Below are 20625 nucleotides of genomic sequence, written 5' to 3' on the forward strand. Positions count from 1 at the left end.
AGTCACCAAGAGGGTATTAACATTTTTGTCAGAATACAGACAGATTGTGAAGTTTAAAGTGGTCAGCAGAGCTCTATGTAAATATTAAAGGAACAATGTGTGAAAATGGAACGTTGCGGAAACCTGCTGGTGACAGGAAGTCTAGTTTTAGGAGAGAATTGTGTACACTTTAAAATATCATTGTTGTGTTGCTTGTCCTCGCCATTGCCTCCAGGAATCTTATCTTAACATTCCAGAAGCCAGAGAGGGCTGAAGCAAGAAAGGAAGAAGATGTTTTTTCAACACTTCTCTGGTGGGAGTTAGTAAAATAAAGTTATTTCTAATTCACATGCTTCCATGTGTCATCTTTACACGTTGCGTTGAGGAGAGACCCCGAACTACACGACGTGTGAGCTGTAGCTGTGCAGTTTACGGATTCCAGAGTAGTGGAAAAATCCTTCAACGGATCACACAGGAGGTCTACGGCTGCGGAATCATTGTCAACAGAGAGCTGCACATTTTAGCCATAAATTACTGAGGGGCATTATTTTAAGTTGTGATGGCAATCAGCTCACGATAGCTTGCTCACAACAGGAGGATTCTCTAGTTATGTGAACTCTGCGCACGTCACTGCTGCCATCAGAGAACTGGAGTTCATTGTGGGAACGTAACTACCCAGACAACGTCCTCCAATGTAACGGCATCTTGAATGCTGCCTCACGGAGGGGTACGAAGGTACTGCATGGCCATGCCCGCACTGTAAATCTTATCGGCACAATCAGTGGTGCAGTTTTAAGTATGCTCCTACGGTGCTTGCAGGAGCAAGAGCTCCCAGGTAGTAGTTTTTACAATGTTCATGACTCATTTTTATTTGAGAGCACTATCATTTTAGGAGTGCATCTCTGCAGCTCTGTTATTGGTGAGTTATTGTAAACGTATCTACACTTAGGCAACTGTATTTCAGGCTAGATTGTTGGCCTGTTTAACTGTAGAATGTGTGCACAAACCTTTACACTTCACCATCCTCAACTATTTTTAAGAGCTCCTGGAGAACCATTAATAAATTGGCCACTATGGAAAGTGTATTTCCTTAATTATATTTTTACATTAGAGGAGGTTAATGGGGAGAACTTTTCATCTGAAAGGAAAAAGAAAATATTGTTGCGTACTTTGGTTCCAGAAGGGTTAAGGCTGTAAAAACAAATTGTCAAGAAAGCAAGAGCTGGGGATGATACGGATGTATTGGCTCATGCTTTAGAAGACCTCAACAGTTATGTTTCACGTTCTGTATGCAAATCCATGGATCGATGTAACTTTTTTCAATGGCATCTCAATAGTCAAGAATCTACTGACGATATTATGGCAGATTTGTTTTTTGAAAACTGGCTATCCCTTGTAAATTTGGGAACTAACGTGATGATCTGATTAGGGATCAAATTGTTATGCACTCAAATGATCCTCATGTCCAGGAACAGTTATGGGCCAATGGAGATTCGACATGGAAGGAAGCCATTGCAACTGTAAAAAAGGCAGAACTTTTCAAAACGACGTGCAAAACAAGCCTTTAATAAGGTGGAAGCAAAATATACTTTTAGCACAGTGAAACCTGCAAGGTCCAACTCCGAAGAATCAAGTAAGTTTAATGAGAAGAGAATAGAGGGCAGAAAACATAAAAGTAATAAAAGCTTGCGAAACAGGTGAAGAATGGGAAAAACAACAATAAAGAATGCTATAGATGCAGATGTGAAGACCATTGGGCCTATAACAGATAGTGTCCTGCGAAAAAGCAGCAGTGCTCATACTGTGTAATAGTGTACCACTTTGCAAAAGTGTGCCGCAGGAAAAGTACATCATCTTCTGTTAAGTGTTCTGGGGATTCAGGTTCCTCAGAATAAGAACAGGGAGATGTACAGTGTATTTTATGTATTGCATATGATGTTCTGGGGCTGGATTGTGGTAAAAAATAAAAGACTGCCTATACTATGATAATCTGGGACGTTTGTATGGATACTGTTGATGACTCCGGTTCACCGTACACTATCATCAAACATACAGTATCAATGGATATATTCAGGGAAAAATTGGGTGATATCTTAATACCCTTGGATGTGCATCCTGGGACTTCCACAGGAAAATGATAAGGAAGGAAATGCCTCTTCTTCCATGTGCACCACCATATTTTTGGACTGATGGCGCTGGTTTTTCAAAGCTGAGAGTGCTAGGACACAATGTGATTAATCTTTCTAAGGTTGAGCTGACATCAGGGGTCAATAGTCTTCTGGCTAAAGGACTTAACTTTTTTCCTAACTCTTTTGGTGATCCCTGTAGATCTAAAATGTATCTATTTAAGTTTGTTTGTAAACTCAAACTAAAGAAACATTTTCAACTGAATCCAAATGACAGCTCAACTCTAGATGCATCTTCATTTAAATCTTCTTTGAGCACATTATCTATTGAAGAAGTACACGATACCGCACTTTTATTATCTATAGCTGAACGAGATGAAGATCCTGATATTCTTTCAAGAGTACTACAGGATTTGAATGTAGTATCTAGTAGAAGCATTTCTAGTGGTTTGAAGAGAAAATCGTGTTGGACTCCGAGATCATTAGGTATGAATCCTTTCGATAAATTATTCGATCTGGTTTGTCAGGATTATGACAATTACTTGGCTAAGAACAAATATCGACATTTTTTAAAAAACATTAGTTCAGAAGAATTAGCCGCACTGGAAGTACTCAGACATGAAAAGGATATCATTATTAGGCAAGCAGATAAAGGAGGGAATGTGGTTATCATGAATAAAACAGACTACGACAACGAGATTTTGTCGCAAGTGAATGATAAGACATGCTATGAAAATATCATTGGTAATCCCATTCCCAACCTCATGCACACGATCAACAAGAGGTTATTTGATTGGCAGCAACAGGGATTACTCAGTAGGGACGAATATCTCTATTTGGAGGTAGATCATCCTAGATATCTTTGTCTTTATACATTACCTAAAGTACATAAGGGAATACCTTTTCCACTGGGTAGACCAATTGTGATGTTGGAAGTATCCCCATCCAGCTAACCTTTGACTGAGACATCCAAACTGGGTCATGTGGGATATCAAATTAATAGTTACATTAAATGCAATCTAATGCCCAGGTCAAAATTACTGTCACTATTAATAGTTGGACGCTTTCAGAAACGTGACCACTCTGTGCTCTGCTTGTCCAGCTGCCTCACAAAGGCACACACGCACCCGCAGCTTTCTGACCACCTGGGGAGATGTGTCAACAACTCGAAGGCTCAAGGACAAAGACAGTGCCAGAGCAGCAAGGTGTCACCTCCTCTGCCAGGATGACCACTCAGGGTGATTAGCCCAGAGGCATGCTTCTAAGGGGAAGCAGCCTTCGCATGCCCAAACACCTCTGAGAAGGATGCCTTTTGTCCTTGCAGACAGTATGGAGACAAGGCCAGAAGAAGGAACTTCACCCCAAAACTGGTTTAACAGTGGGCGTGTTGTCCCCAGGCAGCCACACCTCTGGGGCAGACTACCTTTCTCCTCGCAGCCAAGTAAGGGTCATGCCGTTTTGGAAGGGGCAAGAATGTGGAATTCTGAGATAGCCAGATGCCACACATCACAGGAACTTTGTCACTAGGTAGGAGGGAACCCAGTAGCCCACCGGCTCATGACCATGTGGTCCTCTCAGGTCACTTTCCTGAAATAAGTATGGACGACTGATACACTGACTCATTACTCACTGGATCTTGAAAGAGGATGATAAGAAGACCACTCTGCACCTGTTAGAAGTGCAAAAGAGAGGCTGCAAAGCGGGAGCCACTGCACCTGATGCACTTTTGTCTAGTGGAATTTGGACCCTGTTCCGCATACCTAGCTCTGACAAATGCTGATCCCCGGCCCCAGACTGAAGCAGGGACTCCAAGGGTCAGTTGCTGGCTGCTGCAGCCCCCTCCACCCCCAGACCCCCCCCCCGCAACTCCCCAACCCTCACCAATAACAGCACTGGGGACATTAAAGCTGCAGTAGTCCAACTTGCCTTTCTGGCAGCCACTGCAGAAGTCTTGCCGCTACCAGATGCCGAGCACCCCCAAGGACAATATAGAGATAGCTAAAAGGTGCACCCATGTTTGCTTGATTCATGAGTGTTGGTTGTGACAGGATTTGTCACCCAAGAGGGACACAAGTCTCCACCAAAGATTTGCACTATGACCGCTGTGTTGCAAAAGCACATGGTCTGCATCAGCAGCCCTTGGAACCCTGCAAAGAGGACTTTGTGTGACCCCGAACTCCGTGGCCAGAGTCACCCCACTCACTTGTGGACCAAGGACTCTACCAGACTTCACTCCTGTGGACCACACAGCATCTTGAACATCTTTGACCCTGCATCCGTCCGTATCAGGACCTCTCAAGTATCATCTATGGCGTTTATTCTGTACAGTGTGGATCTTGCTCTAAAAGCACTCTGGTGGCCAGGTAACTGTCCAAAGTATCCTCTCTGGTTCCCTAAACCTCTGTCCTGCCGGACGTGGTCACCCACCTCAGGCCAGGAGTTGCCAAACTAGCTTTTCTAAACTTTTCAAAAGTTTCCAAAGTTTTTGCTGACCAACGCTTGTTTGTGGCTGATGCTAAAGTTATTTAGTGCTTTTAAAATCTAAATCTGTGGAACCCCCTGGTGGATTTTGATGATCATGGTTTCTAAAGATACATAACAATCTAATCTATTTTCCTAACGTAGTGTCTTGTTTCTTTCGTGTGACTTCCTTATTCCACTGTTTGGTGGTGTTAAATGCTTTACACATTGTTGCTTTGCTAAGCCCTATTGCTCGTACCCACAGCTACCCAGGACTGAGCTTAAACTAACCTAACTGCACCCAACATAGTATTTGTGAGAGTACTGCATAGTAGGGTTATCCAGCCCACCATATAATATACCCCAAACCTGCACATAACCCAGGGTGGTGTGCTACACATGCACCCGCACCATTTTCTTACCCAAAATGCCCTGCAAACCTCCAACTTTGCTGGAAATCACACATTTCTCTCACATTTTTGTGATGGAACCTTCCGGAACCTGCAGGAATCCACAAAATTCCTACCACCCAGCATTGTCTCATCTATACCAATGAAAATTCAGCTGCAATTGTCAGCCTAAAAATGTTTTTTTTCAACTGCTCTTTTGGACCCACTTTGGTAAATCATTTTTACCGGGAGACTGCGAGGAACGTTGGGTGGTAGGAAATTTGTCCTGGTGTGGTGATCCCACACAGAAATGTGGGAAAATGTGTTTCTTTTTGCTAAATTTGAGGTTTGCTGCAGATTCTGGGTAAGAAAACATTGAGGGATCCACTCAAGTCACACCCTCCCTGGACTCCCTCTGGTGTCTAGTTTTCTGAAATGTCTGGGTTTGGTAGGTTTCCCTAGATGGCTGCTGAGCCCAGGACCAAAAATGCCAGTGCCCCCTGCAAAAAACAGGTAGTTTTGTATTTGATCATTTGGATGTGTCCAAAAAGTGTTTTGGGGCATTTCCTTTAAAAGGGCACTAGGCCTACCCACACAAGTGAGATACAATTTTTTAATCTGGAGACTTGGGGGAATGCTGGGTGGAAGAATAATTTGTGGCTCCTTTCACGTTCCAGAACTTTGTCACCAAAATGTGAGGAAAAAGTGATATTTTGGCCATATTTTGAGGTTTGCAAAGGATTCTGGGAACAGAACTTGGTGAGAGCCCCACAAGTCACCCCATCCTGGATTCCCCTAGGTGTCCAGTTTTTAAAAATGCACAGGTTTGGTAGGTTTTCCTAGGTGCCAGCCAAAATCCACAGCTTGGCACCTTGCAAAAAACAGCTCTGTTTTCTTCGGGAAAATGTGATGTGTCCATGTTGTGTTTTAGGGCATTTCCTGTCGCAAGCACTAGGCCTACCCGCCCATGTAAGGTATCATTTTTATTGGGAGACTTGTGGCTCCTCTCAGATTCACCAAACTCTGAGGAAAAAGTGTTTTTCTGGCCGAATTTTGAGGTTTGCAAAGGATTCTGGGTAACAGTACCTGGTGAAAGCCCCACAAGTCAGCCCATTCTGGATTCGCCTAGGTCTCTAGTTTTCAAAAATACACAGGTTTAGTAGGTTTCACTAGGTGCTGGCTGAGCTAGAGGCCAAAATCTACAGCTAGGCACTTTGCAAAAAAAACACATCAAATTTCAATGTAAAAATGTGATGTGTCCATGTTGAGTTTCCGGTCGCGAGCATTAGGCCTACCCAAGCAACTGAGGTGCCATTTTTATAGGGAGACGTGGGGGGAACACGGAATAGCAGAATAAGTGTTATTGCCCATTGTCTTTCTCTACATGTTTTCCTTCCAAATATAAGACAGTGTGTAAAAAAGACATCTATTTGAGAAATGCCCTGTAATTCACATGCTAGTATGGGCAACCCGGAATTCAGAGATGTGCAAATAACCACTGCTTCTTAACACCTTATCTTGTGCCCATTTTGGAAATACAAAGGTTTTCTTGATACCTATTTTTCACTCTTTATATTTCAGCAAAAGAATTGCTGTATACCCTGATTAGAATGAAAACCCATTACAAGGTGCAGCTCATTTATTGGTTCTGGGTACCTAGGGTTCTTGATGAACCTACAAGCCCTATATATCCCCGCAACTAGAAGAGTCCAGCAGACGTAACGGTATATTGCTTTCAAAAATCTGACATCGCAGGTAAAAGTTACAGAGTAAAACGTGGAGGAAAATGGCAGTTTTTTTCACCTCAATTTCAATATTTTTTTATTTCAGCTGTTATTTTCTGTAGTAAAACCTTCTAGGATCTACACAAATGACTCCTTGCTGAGTTCGGAATTTTGTCTACTTTTCAGAAATGTTTTGCTTTTCAGGATCCAGCATTGGTTTCACACCCATTCCTGTCACTACCTGGAAGGAGGCTAAAAGCACACAAAAATGGTAAAAATAGGGTATATCCCAGTAAAACGCCAAAATTGTGTTGGAAAATGTGGTTTTCTGATTCAGGTCTACCTGTTCCTGAAAGCTGGGAGGCTGGTGATTTTAGCACTGTAAACCCTTCGTAGATCCCATTTTCAGGATAAAAAACACAAGCCTTCTTCTGCAGCCCTTTTCTCCAATTCTTTTTAAAAAAAATGAAATTTGTGCTCTATTTTGGCTAGTTTATTGGTCTCCTTCAGGGGAACGCACAAACTCTGGGTACCTCTAGAATCCCTAGGATGTTGGGAAAAAAGGACACAAATTTGACGTGGGTATCTTACGTGGACAAAAAGTTATGAGGGACTAAGCGCGAACTGCTCCAAATAGCCAAAAAAAGGCCTGGCACCTAAGGGGGAAAAGGCCTGGCAGCGAAGGGGTTCAAGCCTGCTTTAATAACATTGCCTGCTAGCCCTCTTCAATAGTTACAGGCTGAATTAAAATGGAATGGAATGGCCAGGTCCAAAAATCATTCTTTCTATCCTAGTAAATTAGAATTACACTTGTTTGATTTCTGAGAGCCTACGATATATATTATGGATTGTTACACTTTCTGAAGTCTGTTGCGTAACTATTGATTTTAAACAATTTGCCCAAGGATATATTGTGCAATATTATTAGCGGGATCTATTGACATGGGTCAGAGCACAAGTGACAACATGGAGGATGGTGACAGCTTCACCATCCTCCCAATTGCCAGAAAACAAACCCAAATAAATAACTATAGTAGGCACTCAATGTTCAATAATGATGTTGGTTTATTATGAATTATTACATTGCTTCAAATCCATCTCAAAAACATTAATCAGAATGAATTCCTATATCTTTTTTAATTGGTCCACAGAAAGGTTTAGTTACATCAAAACTAATTGCAACACGCAATTCCCGACCCACATCTTCAGCTTTAGCAAGGTATAAATATGGTACCACAAAGTCATTTTTCAAAGTTTTCGATCACCTTGTTACTTTATTCCTCACAACAGTATTGATAAAATGTATTTCAGTTGAGGATTCCTTTTTAAATATTCCTTCACAAAGGATTACTTCGATCGCATATGCTAGTCTTTCACTATAAAAGTTCACTATTGGCCTTCTAAGGGTGGATGGAAGAATTAATGTTTCTAAAATTGTTTGAAAACTAGAATTTACAAAAAAACTTGCAGAGATTTAGTCTGATGTATCAGTACTACTAAGATGAAACAGTTCTGCATGTAAATGAAATTTAAAAAATTACATTTTCTTCAGAGACTTTTTTCTCTTTAACATGTTTTGCAAAATGGCTTTACAAATGAAGGTGGCCCGAAAGTTAAGTGTGAAGGGCACCCTTGTTACTTGCATTCTTTCACGTCGATTAACTTGTAAATAAATGTTTGCCCGTTTTGAACATTGAGTCAGGAGTGAGCTTGGGGCCCCCAGACTATAGATCTGCAGGGAGGGTATCGTTCAGATTATACAGAAGCTGGTTTCAGAGCAGTAGAGCTGCGAGAAAAACAAGCATTTGCAATGCAACGGGTCTCGCATTTGCTCGAGTTAGAGCTATTAGCGTTGTAAACTCCTAAGAAGACTTTTCTTCCCACACAAATTACAAGGGAGAAAAAAAAAAACAGTGCGATCGCACTGAAATTAAAAACAGAAAAACCGAGCATGATTGCGCTATGTAAACCCGAGCACAATCGTGCTGCGTTGAAAATTAAAAAAATTAAGTAGTCCGGAAATCATGCTGAAAACATCAATCCTCGAATGGTTTCAGTAGTTTACCGGTGCTGCATAGGTGGGCTAAACACCAGAAATGGCATGACGTATGTATGCCTTTCACAAATGAAAGCAAGCGGATTTCAAAAGGCAAGCCTACGAACCAATGAAAGTGACTGACGTGACATAGGTGTGGTTAGAAGCCCAAAGAGAGATTAAAGCATGGGACGGAGCGCTTTGCGCTCACCCATAAAAAAATAAATGCTATAACGCAGTCAACGCTGGCTGTGTCAAAGCTTTTTATTTTTACTTTGAGCCATCTGCAACACGGCTGAAAAACATTGGCAAACAAAATCGATCTTGCATGGGCAAGACTTATAGGCTTTGCTAATGCTTGTTGATTTTGTGGCCTAGGTCTCTTCCCCCCACTGACATTGACAACCTGGAAACCATAACAGGTGTTCCATGCTGGATTGGAGGTACACCCAAAGTGCACCAACGTATAAGCAAATGGTTGTTGCCACTATCTAGTAGACCAGTAGGGCAGCATTTCTTACCTTAACTCCAGGGAGAGCAATGAATCATAATTTACAATGTAAATCTGCTCACTGCCTCAAAATGAAATCCTTCACTTTTACCTGGTAGTATCCCTGTGCCGGTATTTCAAATGGTGCATTCATAAGTTAATGTCCTGTGCGGTTGATGAATTCCATGCAGACATGGAGACTGTTCCACAAAACATTCCACCCAGCTTATGATCTACTCTGCCCAAACCCAGCACATTATATGCTCAAAATCAAGTACACAAAAAGTAACGTGTTTTTTATTAACTTGCAGTACTACTCCCAATTATTTTTAAAAAAACAGACCTAACCTACTTCTTCAGGGGATCCAATATGAATGTATGTATTTTTTAAGGCAAGCTTAGGGTTTCGGTAAGGTGTCTGTCTTCCTGAAAGGGCGACTCAAATAATCTATTTGTAAGAGTTCTAATATAACGTAATTCCTCTTGTGCACATTTACCATTTCGGTCTTTATTTAACCCATCATTACACACAATATTGTTTTAATCACTGAATATTTCAAGGTTACCTGCATTTTCCAAATCAAGAATTATAGAAGATCTCGCCTAAACGCAGGTACCAAGCCTCATTGGTATATTTTCTTTTCGCCATCCACCACAGAATTTTACAATGGAATCTTCAAATATAATTTAAAAAGCACCTCGGAAGGCTTCAACCACAAAGCAGAAATATTCCGCCCAACTGCAACGCAAACTGCTATACATCGGAACTCCCTTCATGGACTGGATTAAAGTTTGGTAAAACATGCAATGCAACAATAACTAGTAACTCAGAGCCAAATAAATGAGATACAGTAAACCATAAAACCTAACTGACGATTTTACGCCCATAAAAATGAAATTACTAAAATACTAAAGCAATTTAACATATAATATAAAATTGTTCCTCGCTATTTTGTGGCTTCAACGAACGAGTCTTTTATTTAGCTGCTAATAACTGCAATTACTTTTCAAGGAGGTCGCCAGAACTTGCTACGACTGCATAGCAAGAACATTTGAAAAACACTCCTATTCAGGAAGAAGCTGGCATCATGGAAATTGGCTCGGTGGTATCTTTCAATGACTTGGTTGGTATTGGAGTTGCTTCCAGGTGGTAGTTGTCGGTTCCTAAGCAGAAGTCAGAGGTTATTTTCGTGCATTCAGTTTCAATGGCAACGTTAGGAAACAGATACAGAGCAACTCCTTCTCGCATTTAGATGAACACGAAGCAGGTCTGAAACTTAACACCGAAGCACTTGCTTGGGTTATCTCTTGCACTATGTTACAAAAATAAGGTGCTCGTAAGAGCCATCAGGACCATGAGATGTAGAGCTAATAGTTACTGTGACTGTGTGTATACGAGGTACTGTGTAATCCTGAAGATTTAAGTCAACAGAAAACCTTACCTAAGAGAGTTATGAATCTGTCCTTGGCAAATTGCAATGTGAATCGATATATTTACCAAAGCCTGCGTGGATATTTAAGGGAAATAATAACCTTGTCCTTCATGGCTTTTCATTTCAATAACACGAAGAAGCTAAAACCTAAACAATTGTGTGCAAATGCTTGCTTTACATTATTGAGTGTTTTCAAGGAAAGGGATGGCTAAGGCACCTAAAGACTAAAATATATCCGGGGGAACACTTAAAACATTAGGACTTATGAACAAATGTCTGCAAAACATAGTTATAGCACTAGTTTTTCTGAAACCCATCAACGTTTCCCTAATCTAATCTTGGGGCAGTTCGCAGTGCTTAGGAAATCTATTCTACTAACAGTTTAAATCAACACGGAGGTTAAACCACCAAGGGATCTTAATCCCTCACTTTGGTAAAATAATCATTAAGCACAATATCCAAATCGGTTATGAACCCGTGTACATTCCGTAGAATACTGTCAATTATCCAATGGAAAAAAAACACTTGTTTCTTGAAGACCTTTTCTATTAATGAAAAATTATCTTTCATGCGCAATTCCAGCAGCATGTGAGTGAATACAATATTACACTTTTGACAGGTTCAAACTACACAAAAGTGAGGATCAAGGATAAAGCTGGGACAGACAGGTGTGTTATAGCACTGGGTAAAATCAGCCACATAAGTTCTTCCGACAAGTGATGACATCACGTCACCACTCCACAAGGGAAAACGTGACATAAATAGTCAGTAAAACGGCTCAAGTGGTTAACGGGCCCTCAGCTAAAAGGGTTTCTAAGCTTCAGCACACATGTTTAACTTCTAGTAGCACCGTTCAAGCCTTCCTCATTCCTGGGTCAATAACATGATAACCATGGAGCTGGGTGATAGTATCATTGATTATTTGCAACACTATAAAGCAGCAACATTTGTAGTGGTAACTGCGACACAGACACGTCATCAGAAATTGCAATGTTTATCAACGGTTTTCCAATCACTCCTCCTCTCCCTCTACTGCCCAGGCCCTATTCCTTTTAAAAACCTTGAAAGGCTGGTCATTAACAGACATTACCCCCCCCCCCCCCCTTTCACTAAATCTCTACAACCAATCTAATAAATTATTAAACGCTACTACTTGGAACTATAGCCCTTTTCAATACTTCTGCTTGGCCACCTACCACATATCAGCTGTTCTCATCCTCGAGAGTTGTGTAATCACACGCTGCCAATTCTTACTCAACCAATACAAAACTGAGCTAATTTACTTTTGTTGATGTTAAATTTTTTAAGGACACCACATCCAACCTCTCATTTCCTCCAGATTCTTGTCACTATGTATGTACGCAAAATGCCCGATTCCACTTTGACAGCAAAATAACCACCCTCAACGTTCACTGCCTAGACAACTACTGTGTTCTACAATGTAACTGGTATCTGCAAAATCGAGCCTCCCTTTCTATGAAACAAAAAAAACTAAAATGTCCTACCACAGTCAGGACTGAATATTCGAGAACTGAATTGCTTCTCCTGATTTAGGTGGAAATTACTATTTAAGGAAAACGACAACTGGGACTCAATCAGCATATATGTGGGAACCTCTTCCTTTCACCTTCGGTGATTCTGCAATACACCATGCAATCACTGTATGAAGAAGTTAAATGAAAGTATATGATCAGAAGGCAACTGTGTGGTATTCAAGAGAGCGACGTTGACCAGGACAATTACCCATTTGGGCACTGTTGGAGTAACACAAATCTTAATAATACCAGCCTACTGAGAAGCAAGAAACTAGCCAAAATCTCAAGGAGATGCAACTGTGTTTCGTGATCAATTGTGTCACTGTCTGATGATAGACAAAGCAGCTTGATTTCACCCCAAAGATCTACCAATGTATACTATTGCAGGGGTTGTGGAGAACGTTTATCACTGGCCACCCATTAACTTGGCTGTCATTAACTGTTCATAATTATCATCAATGGTATAAAATGAACTAAAATAATTGTATGCACTTGATTTCTGATCAAAGAGCTTGACAATTATTACTGAAATTTGGCATAGTGCATAGAATCACTCAACTCAGCCCTTTTGTTTTCATTGAAATAGCTTACATTTGCACGCACCTGAAGCTGTTCCACAGCAGAGGGGTACCCACCACGCAGACGAAAAGATACTCGATATAACGTCCGGAGGAAAAAGTGTTACGTTCCTTTGAATTTGGAGTAAGTTCAATACTAATGCCAGGAAAACGCCAACCAAAAAAAGTACACATCCTCGAACCACCAGATTCATCTTCCATCTGATTAGGTGTGAAATGCTTTGCCTATACCTCCTTGGCACGGAAGATGCATCCTCCTCTTCCATTGTGAAACGGGTCCTTAAAGTGAGCTTGATGTAGACTAACACTAGAAACACATAAACGCCTGCTGGGTTTGTTTCTCTTTATTTTGAAAGTGGAGCACCTGTAAAAGAAGAATACGACGTTAGACGTATGCTCGCTCTCACCTGTAAAACTATCATTGACAAGTGTTCCGTTTTTAGGTTAATGTGATTCTTCATTGATTTGTGTATGTGTTTGCATGACTGTGTGGACGGGTGAACGTGTAGATGTCAGAACAAGCCATACTTTGCTGGGTGACTGCATGGGTGGATAAACTGGATGGGTGGATAAACTGGACGAAGGCATCAATAGAAGAATGTGAGAGCACCCTGATGGTTGCAGATCCTTTACACTAATCTTCCATGCGGTATTCTCAGACAGCAGCAGTGGGGTGATTTAAAAAAAAAAAAAAACTTAACAGTGTTGAACGATGAACTTTGTCCATAACCCCTTAACTGACAGCAAGTGACCTCTGCACCAAATAAATGACACTACCAATAAGTCTCCTGAACAAAAATATCAGGCTCAAACACATTTTGGCAAAGTAATAATTGTATCAATTTTTTAAAATATACAAGCTGTGCCACCAAATGCAAGATGTCTTTAATAAATTATGTTTCCAAAACAAACGGCCTTCTTGTTAAAAAAACAAACACTATACACTTCTCGAAATAATTAAGTTTTAGCAAATATGCATTCTGTCCTCAAACATCAACTGTTTTTCTTTTTTTTTTTTTTACATCGAGTACACAACGAGATAATTGAACAGATGAGCAGATTTTGCTTTCTGTGTCAATGTACCCTCCTAACACTTAAGATTCCCGCCTTAATGCCAGAAACACCCATAAATTGGAAAAGAGTAGCCACAACATTTCCAAAACGTACACCATTCTGAAGGCTTAACATGATGTCGAGGTGGGCCTCCAGTTGTGACAAAAATCATAACAGAAGTACAGACATTAATTACATGTGGGGTACACACTAAAGTGCCAGGGATAAAAAACATTCTCAAAAAAAAAACATTAAGTCCTTTTAAAGTCAATGTTGTCCTCTGTGAGTTGTGATGGGCTAAAACGTGTTAGTCACAACAATTTGTTGTTCTGTCAGAAAGCCATTACAGTGCCAGCCCTGTAAAAGTGACTGCATCTTGAGTCAGTCTTAATTTCCCAAAGTAAGCAGATGCAGGTGCCCAAAGTGGTGTAACTCCACAAGAGCAACACAATGCTCATGACGACAGAGGTCACAAGGTGTGGCCTGCCACCCACCTAGTCAGTGTAAACTGTGTTGTAACTCATGGGAAGTGATGTAAGTGATCTGCAACAACTCTAGTCAACAGATTATGAACTGAGGAGTGCAGTGTCCGTGGGAAGCAGAACCACATGTGCTCACTTGAGACATTTAGGTCAATGCAGTATCCAACTTTTATTTCTTTTTGTAGTGTTAAAAAGCGCTAGCTCAACCGGACAATATTAGAAGCACTTCACATGAGCACCAGTTACATTACACAAGGTCACAAAGCATGGGGAGATTAAGTTATTTGCCCTGAATCACTCGAAGTTGAGCAGACACTGAAAATCAAACCTGGTTCCTCAGTTCCAAAGTCAGCAGCTATGGCCATAACACCACCCCTGTGTCTGTGTTTGTCAAGGCACGCACTTGGGTCCACATGCATGTTCCCCTCAGCTGCATTGTACATTTGGGATCATGCCAAACCAATGCTTTGCATGCAAATTGTGTGCTGTGTACGGGTATGAATCCATGTCTGCGAGCTAAGTGATGCATGTGGTTGTCATGCCATGGTGTGGACCAAGACACTGATGTACTGAATCTGTGTACTTGTGGTTGCATACCCTCAATGCTGTGGTGCTTTGTGAATGTAACGGCACACACTGCCAATGGTGCACAGATGCACGTGGTGTTTTGTGGAGCCATGGTTCAGATGCTCACTGCATTGTGTTGTCTCACAACACTGTCAATGTTGTAGCCATGCTCAATGTCATCTCCAGCCCCATCCCACGTTGCTTGACCCTCTCGCCTGCACCAAAAAAATAAAAAATATTGACATATCCAAATAGTTCTTGCATACACAAGAGCTTTTTATTTTTGCCAATATTTGTTTTTGAATAAGAACGGCAGGGATTGCCCTGATACACCATTTTTCTATGGCTACTTGGCAGGCATGTTCCACATAAACCTCTTGAGCCTGCTTCCTTTTGACGGTTGCCTGTGCGACATAGCAACAAAAATAATATCTCAATTAAGAGGGAGAGGGAAGCCTAGAAAGGGGAACCCTCAGCCTCCCAACTAAAATAATTAAACTCAACTAAGAAAGGTTAGCCCACACCGTAACAATTCCTATCCTCAGAAAGATCATTTTGTGGAGTCCTAACATATTGTCAGTGTTGGAAATGGCCCACTCTGCAGAGTCATCCCCAGACGTTTTGTCTTCCTCCTCCTCTTTTTCTCACTCTGTTTTTGTTGGCTTTAGGACTCTGAGCACTTCATCGCTGCACTCCGGTGCTAAAGTGCATGTGCTCTGTATCTAAAACATGGTAACATTGGCTTCTCCATGATGGGCATATTTGATTTACTATTAAGTCCCTAGTAAAGTCAAAGGCTACTAGTGGGCCCGAGTCACTACACTGGTGTGCCACCCGTTACGGTAGCCTTTCAAACATGCCTCCAACCTGGTATTGCAGAGCGTGTGTGTGCAATTTAAACTGCCAATTCGAACTGGCAAGTATACCCACAAACCTATTTTATTACCTGTAAGACACCCCTAAAGTAGGCCCTGCACAGCCCCAAGGACAGTGTGAAATGTATTTAAAAAGGTGGACATGTACTTTTAAGTCTAACATGCCCAGGCAGTGAAAAACTCATAAATTAGTTTTTCATTATTGTAAGGACTCTCTCTCCAATAAGTTAGTGTGAGGGTTGCCTTAAAACATCTTTTGTAAATTCAGATTGGGAAAAGATAGAAAAAAATGATTTTTGTGTCTCTGGACTCACAATGTAAAAGCACATCTTGTGGTAAAAAAAATTTCAAAATGCTGGTCTGAAAATGCCACTTTTAGAAAGTTTGCACTTTCTTACTTTAACCATCCTGGACATCAGCCTGCCTCCAATCCACATATGGTCTGTGTAAGGTTAGGTGACAGCTACCTTTGTGCATTCCATCCAGACAGTCATAAATACAGGGCACTCAACTGCCCCTGCATTCCAGCTGCATACTGATGGGTCTTCCTGGGCAGGAAGAGTGGAGGGGCTCTCACACTTCAAAGGTTATTGGGCTGACCCCACCGAAAGGACTGATAACCCTCCACAAACCTCCTAGCAGACAGGACTGGGGAGAAAGGGAACTACGACACTTCAAAACCACTCTTTGAAGTCTTCCCCACTTCAAAGGCACATTTGAGTATAGGTAATGGGCCTCTGACATCATATACTCAGAAAACATCTGGATTGAGGACATTCTATTAGGAAGAAGGACTGCTGGCTGTCAGGAGGGACTACAATTTTGCTGTCTGTTCTGCTGTGTTGTCTTGCTGCCTGCTATTTCTTGCCTGGAATGAGAGGACTGGATACAGCGCTCTACATCCTGCAATCTAAAGTTTTTCCAAGGTGCTGACTAAGCTTGCCTCCTGTTTCTGAAGTCTCACGGACATCAAAGACTTAACCTCCATCTTGATACCAGCACTTGCGCGCTTCTGCTGTAAGTCCTACTCCACCAAGTGGAGCCAAATCCAGTCCTGGGCCTGTGGAGGTGGTGCTACAAAACAAGAACTGATGCAACAACACAGGCATGTCACTTGGAACCGACGCATACGGCTGTTGAAACACCACTGTGCAGCTGCCTGCACTGAAGCCGCAGACACCGCTCGCCTACTGCGCAATGTAATTACTCCCAACTTACAACGCAGCCCCTGCTTGGCTGACGCATTTGAACCAGTACTTATTGCTTCTAGACATTGAAGCATCACTGGTGTTGCCCGATCAAAAAACAAAGCATCGCCTGCAAGCGCAACTCATCCCCTTCTCTGGATCAGCGCATCGTCACTGAGCATCAAAAGTACTGTCAGTGGGTCTGCATGATTCCTGTACCCGGGTATGCGCTCTAACACGGTCGGACTGCACTTTTGAATTTGCCCCACTCCAGTGCGACCAGATAGTTCCAGTTAGAACTATTGTATTCTAAGCACTGTATCTCGATTTAATCTTTGAAAATTCATAACTTGCCTTGTGTATGTTGGATTTGTTTTGGCCTTGTTTGTCTCAAATAAATATTGGATATTTTTCTAAACTGGTGTGGAGTCCTTCTGTGGTGTCTACTCTGTATTACTGTGTGTGTGTGCACAGATACTTTACACATTGCATGACTGCTCTGTGCCAAGCTACCAGAGGGTGAGCACAGGTAAACTTATAGTGTGTATCTTACTTACCCTGACCAGGATTGTGGTCCCTACTTGGACAAAGAGCAAACCTCTACTAAGTAGAGATCCAATTTCTAACTGTCAGATTAATGTAGGGTCTACACACACACACAGGTAAATTAGTGGGAGCCTGACATATCTTTAAACATATTAGTATGATCGTCACCCACAAGAGCCACCTGTGATATGCTTCATCATCGATGCAGTTTGTAAGCGGAGCTCTTACTCTAAGAAGGAGGGATTACACCCCATCACATCTTTTTGTTTTTAACTTTGCCAAAAGAACCTAATTTCAAAACAGAGTTGGGACCCAGAAGGCAATTTTAATCCACACCAGAGGATAGGAAATAATCACAGATGTAAGCTAACCCTCCTTAGTTGAGTTTAAAAAACATAATAGACATAGCCAAAAGATTTTTCATAGGCGAGACCTACTGGCTTTCCCAATGCTTGTTTTCTTAAGAAAGAGGCCGCCAGTAAAACTGATGCAAAAACAAACGTACATTGTCTTTCTTTTTGCTGAGCTTTGTACTTTTTCCTAAAAAGGCTAACATTCTGTCAGACTGATTTAACAAGATATTTGAGTCTACTGAACATAATGTACTCATTTACATCATGAAAGGACTGTGCACTTTGTTGTTAAATAGGAGGTTGAAAGAGAATTCCATCCAGGTTGATCTGCACATGCTGTAACCAAGAAACCTCAGCTCAAAATCCTGCTTCTTCACTTGATCAAATTACATGACCCTGGGCATATCCCTTACTTCACAGAGCCTCATTTTCTTTGATCAAGCAATCTGAAAATACTATGAAGTAGTTCAGTTCACAATACAAAAACACCACTGCAGTATGGCTTATTAGGCAATAATGTTGATTTACATACAGTATAACAAGTATACAATCCAGTGATGGAAGGAATGCTTGAATCAATCTCAGCCACTGGTAATCACTCTGGCCACATCCCAATCCGTCTTTATTTTGCCCATCATGCCACCTCGGTTTGGACCTAGCTATATGCAAATCAGTCTTGACCATGCTACAATAGGAACAGTCCAGTCTCAACTGCCAAGCCAAATCCTCCCTGAACCAGAACACAAGCAACACAGGACCAGTTTCACTGTACTTATGGGCTCATCAGCTGGGTACAGCTTGGTTCTATTGACACAGTGTGCATGGGACCCAAATCTAGGCATACCTGTCCCCTTTAGGGTGACACAATAAGTATCCAGTGTTTGATGGAACACTTGAATTAATCTCAGCCACTAGTATCCACTTGAGCTGCATCCAAATCCATTATTGCTTTGTACAACATGGCACCTCAGTCTGGACCCAGCTATATGCTATATATTGCAGCTGATGCCCTTCGTGCGCCAGGTTTGCCTAGACTTATTTGCTTCCTGTACTGAATCCGGTCGTGACCGCTCACATTAATGTAACAGAAAAACATCCTAACTAGATTGTGAGACGTTTTCTTTGTGTCATGTGGAAGGCGCTGCTTGCTGGGCAATATCTCTGGTGGTTTGCTGATATTTATGCAAATGTTTCTGCACTAAATACTATTTAATTCCACTCGTGTAACAGAGGTATTCATTTTGCAAACTTGCCACTTCAAAATGATGAGAGCGAGCTGCCAATGCTTTGTCCAGGAAACGGTAAGAAGACTGGAATCCAGCAAGGTATGACATAGTAACGACACCCGATAAGCTCCTTAGCATTTAAGTTGGCCTGATTTAGAGAGGGAGTGATCGAATGAAATCCTAAAACGAGTACTCCGCTCACCAACAAACATTTTCTGAAGCGAGCCCAATGTGTTCTGGAAAGTGATGATGGAAATGTAGCCACAATACATCTCCTCAAAACTAGTATTTCCAATAAATGTAACTCAAAGATCCGATACAATCTAATGCATTAATCTGAAACACCCACATATGTCTAAGAAATATATATTTTGCGTACTATATGTATTTTATTTTTTTAAATCAACATTTTATCTTGACCCTACTTGCGTGATTTACGTGCAAATCTTGGTAAGGCAAGGCTGGGGCCTTGGCTTTTAGGGCCACGCCAAGCACCTGTAAGCACTCTTCATGAATCAGGGTGAAATAAAGCAGTGTGACGACCCCGCACCTAAACTAGACATGGGGAAACCTGGGGAAGACAGTATCTGCAAGCAAAGCCACGTGTGCTTTACAGAAGAATGAAACCAGTTTCATATCAAAGGTACCCAAAACATAGCAACGAGGCGACTCTCTACTTTAGATAGTTTGCGATGAAAACCACAAACATTCAAACACTGAATAATCAACACAAGTTGCAAATCTAGTTATGCGAAAACTATATAGAAAAGGCAGAAGAGCAGCAGCTGCTAAACAGCACTAGACAATATGAAGCGAACAAAACCGATGACGTGACAATGCAGTGACCACACCATTTACACAAAGACACACCCTATATAATAAAGAACAGGCAAGGTTCTTCTTTTAGAGTAAAATATAAAACGTATAGAAATAGCACACAAAAAGAAAGAACGTAAACAGGTGGATTTGACAATGCGTGTGCGGGTAGAAATAACACGTTATTACGTATTCTAATGGTTGGGGGCGAAGCAAGGATGGTGGATTTAGGAGGATGTGTGTGTAGGGTAGAGTCCGAACCCTGGAGCCAGATGGGTGCTTGTTAAAGCAGCGCAGTAGGCAACACCTCTGGGCAGGTAAGTCACGTAAGTTGTACCTACCACGAACACTGAACAGAGACCCCCCAAGCGGCGGCGTAGTTACTGGATCAACAAGAGGGGGTCCCTGCGGTGGAATTCACCCGGTACACCGGTCACCAGCCGCACGGGATGGTCCCTAGGCCCGGAGAGTAAATAATGATCAGCAAACAAGGAGGGGCTTAGGTGGGCAGCGGAGGCACAGGAGGTGACGTTCTAGTGACACAAGTACAACCCGGGTGGCTCTTGGCAACAGATGGCGCCAGAGAGGATGCTAGAGGAGACGAGCTCCAGATATCTAAAGTCTAGATACCCGAGAACATCATCAGAACGAACCGTCATTGATCTCGCACACTGCCATAGTTGTTTAGAAGTACTGAAACTGAAAATACAGAACTTTAGAAATCCGTAAACTGGTGAAAGCAGGACGATTACGGCGGTGCTTTAAATGGAA

The 20625-nt window shown here is 41.7% G+C and overlaps 1 protein-coding gene across 2 annotated transcripts in view; it reads right to left on the reverse strand.

Moving 5' to 3' along the window:
• INSIG2 (insulin induced gene 2) overlaps nt 1–20373 on the reverse strand; it is a 118515-nt gene extending 98142 nt beyond the window's left edge. The window contains exons 1-2 of one of the 2 annotated variants that reach the window (XM_069224340.1): nt 20196–20373; nt 12775–13113 (exon numbers count right to left, since the gene is read on the reverse strand). In XM_069224340.1, the coding sequence (XP_069080441.1) occupies nt 12775–13015 (241 nt within the window). In that variant the 5' untranslated portion in view covers nt 13016–13113; nt 20196–20373. Of the gene's footprint in view, nt 1–12762; nt 13114–20195 lie in introns of both variants that reach the window. The other variant, XM_069224339.1, reaches the window with a different exon arrangement.
• Between the last annotated feature and the right edge of the window lie 252 nt (nt 20374–20625).

Source organism: Pleurodeles waltl, chromosome 3_1, assembly GCF_031143425.1.
Source record: "Pleurodeles waltl isolate 20211129_DDA chromosome 3_1, aPleWal1.hap1.20221129, whole genome shotgun sequence".
NCBI classification, from domain to species: domain Eukaryota; kingdom Metazoa; phylum Chordata; class Amphibia; order Caudata; family Salamandridae; genus Pleurodeles; species Pleurodeles waltl.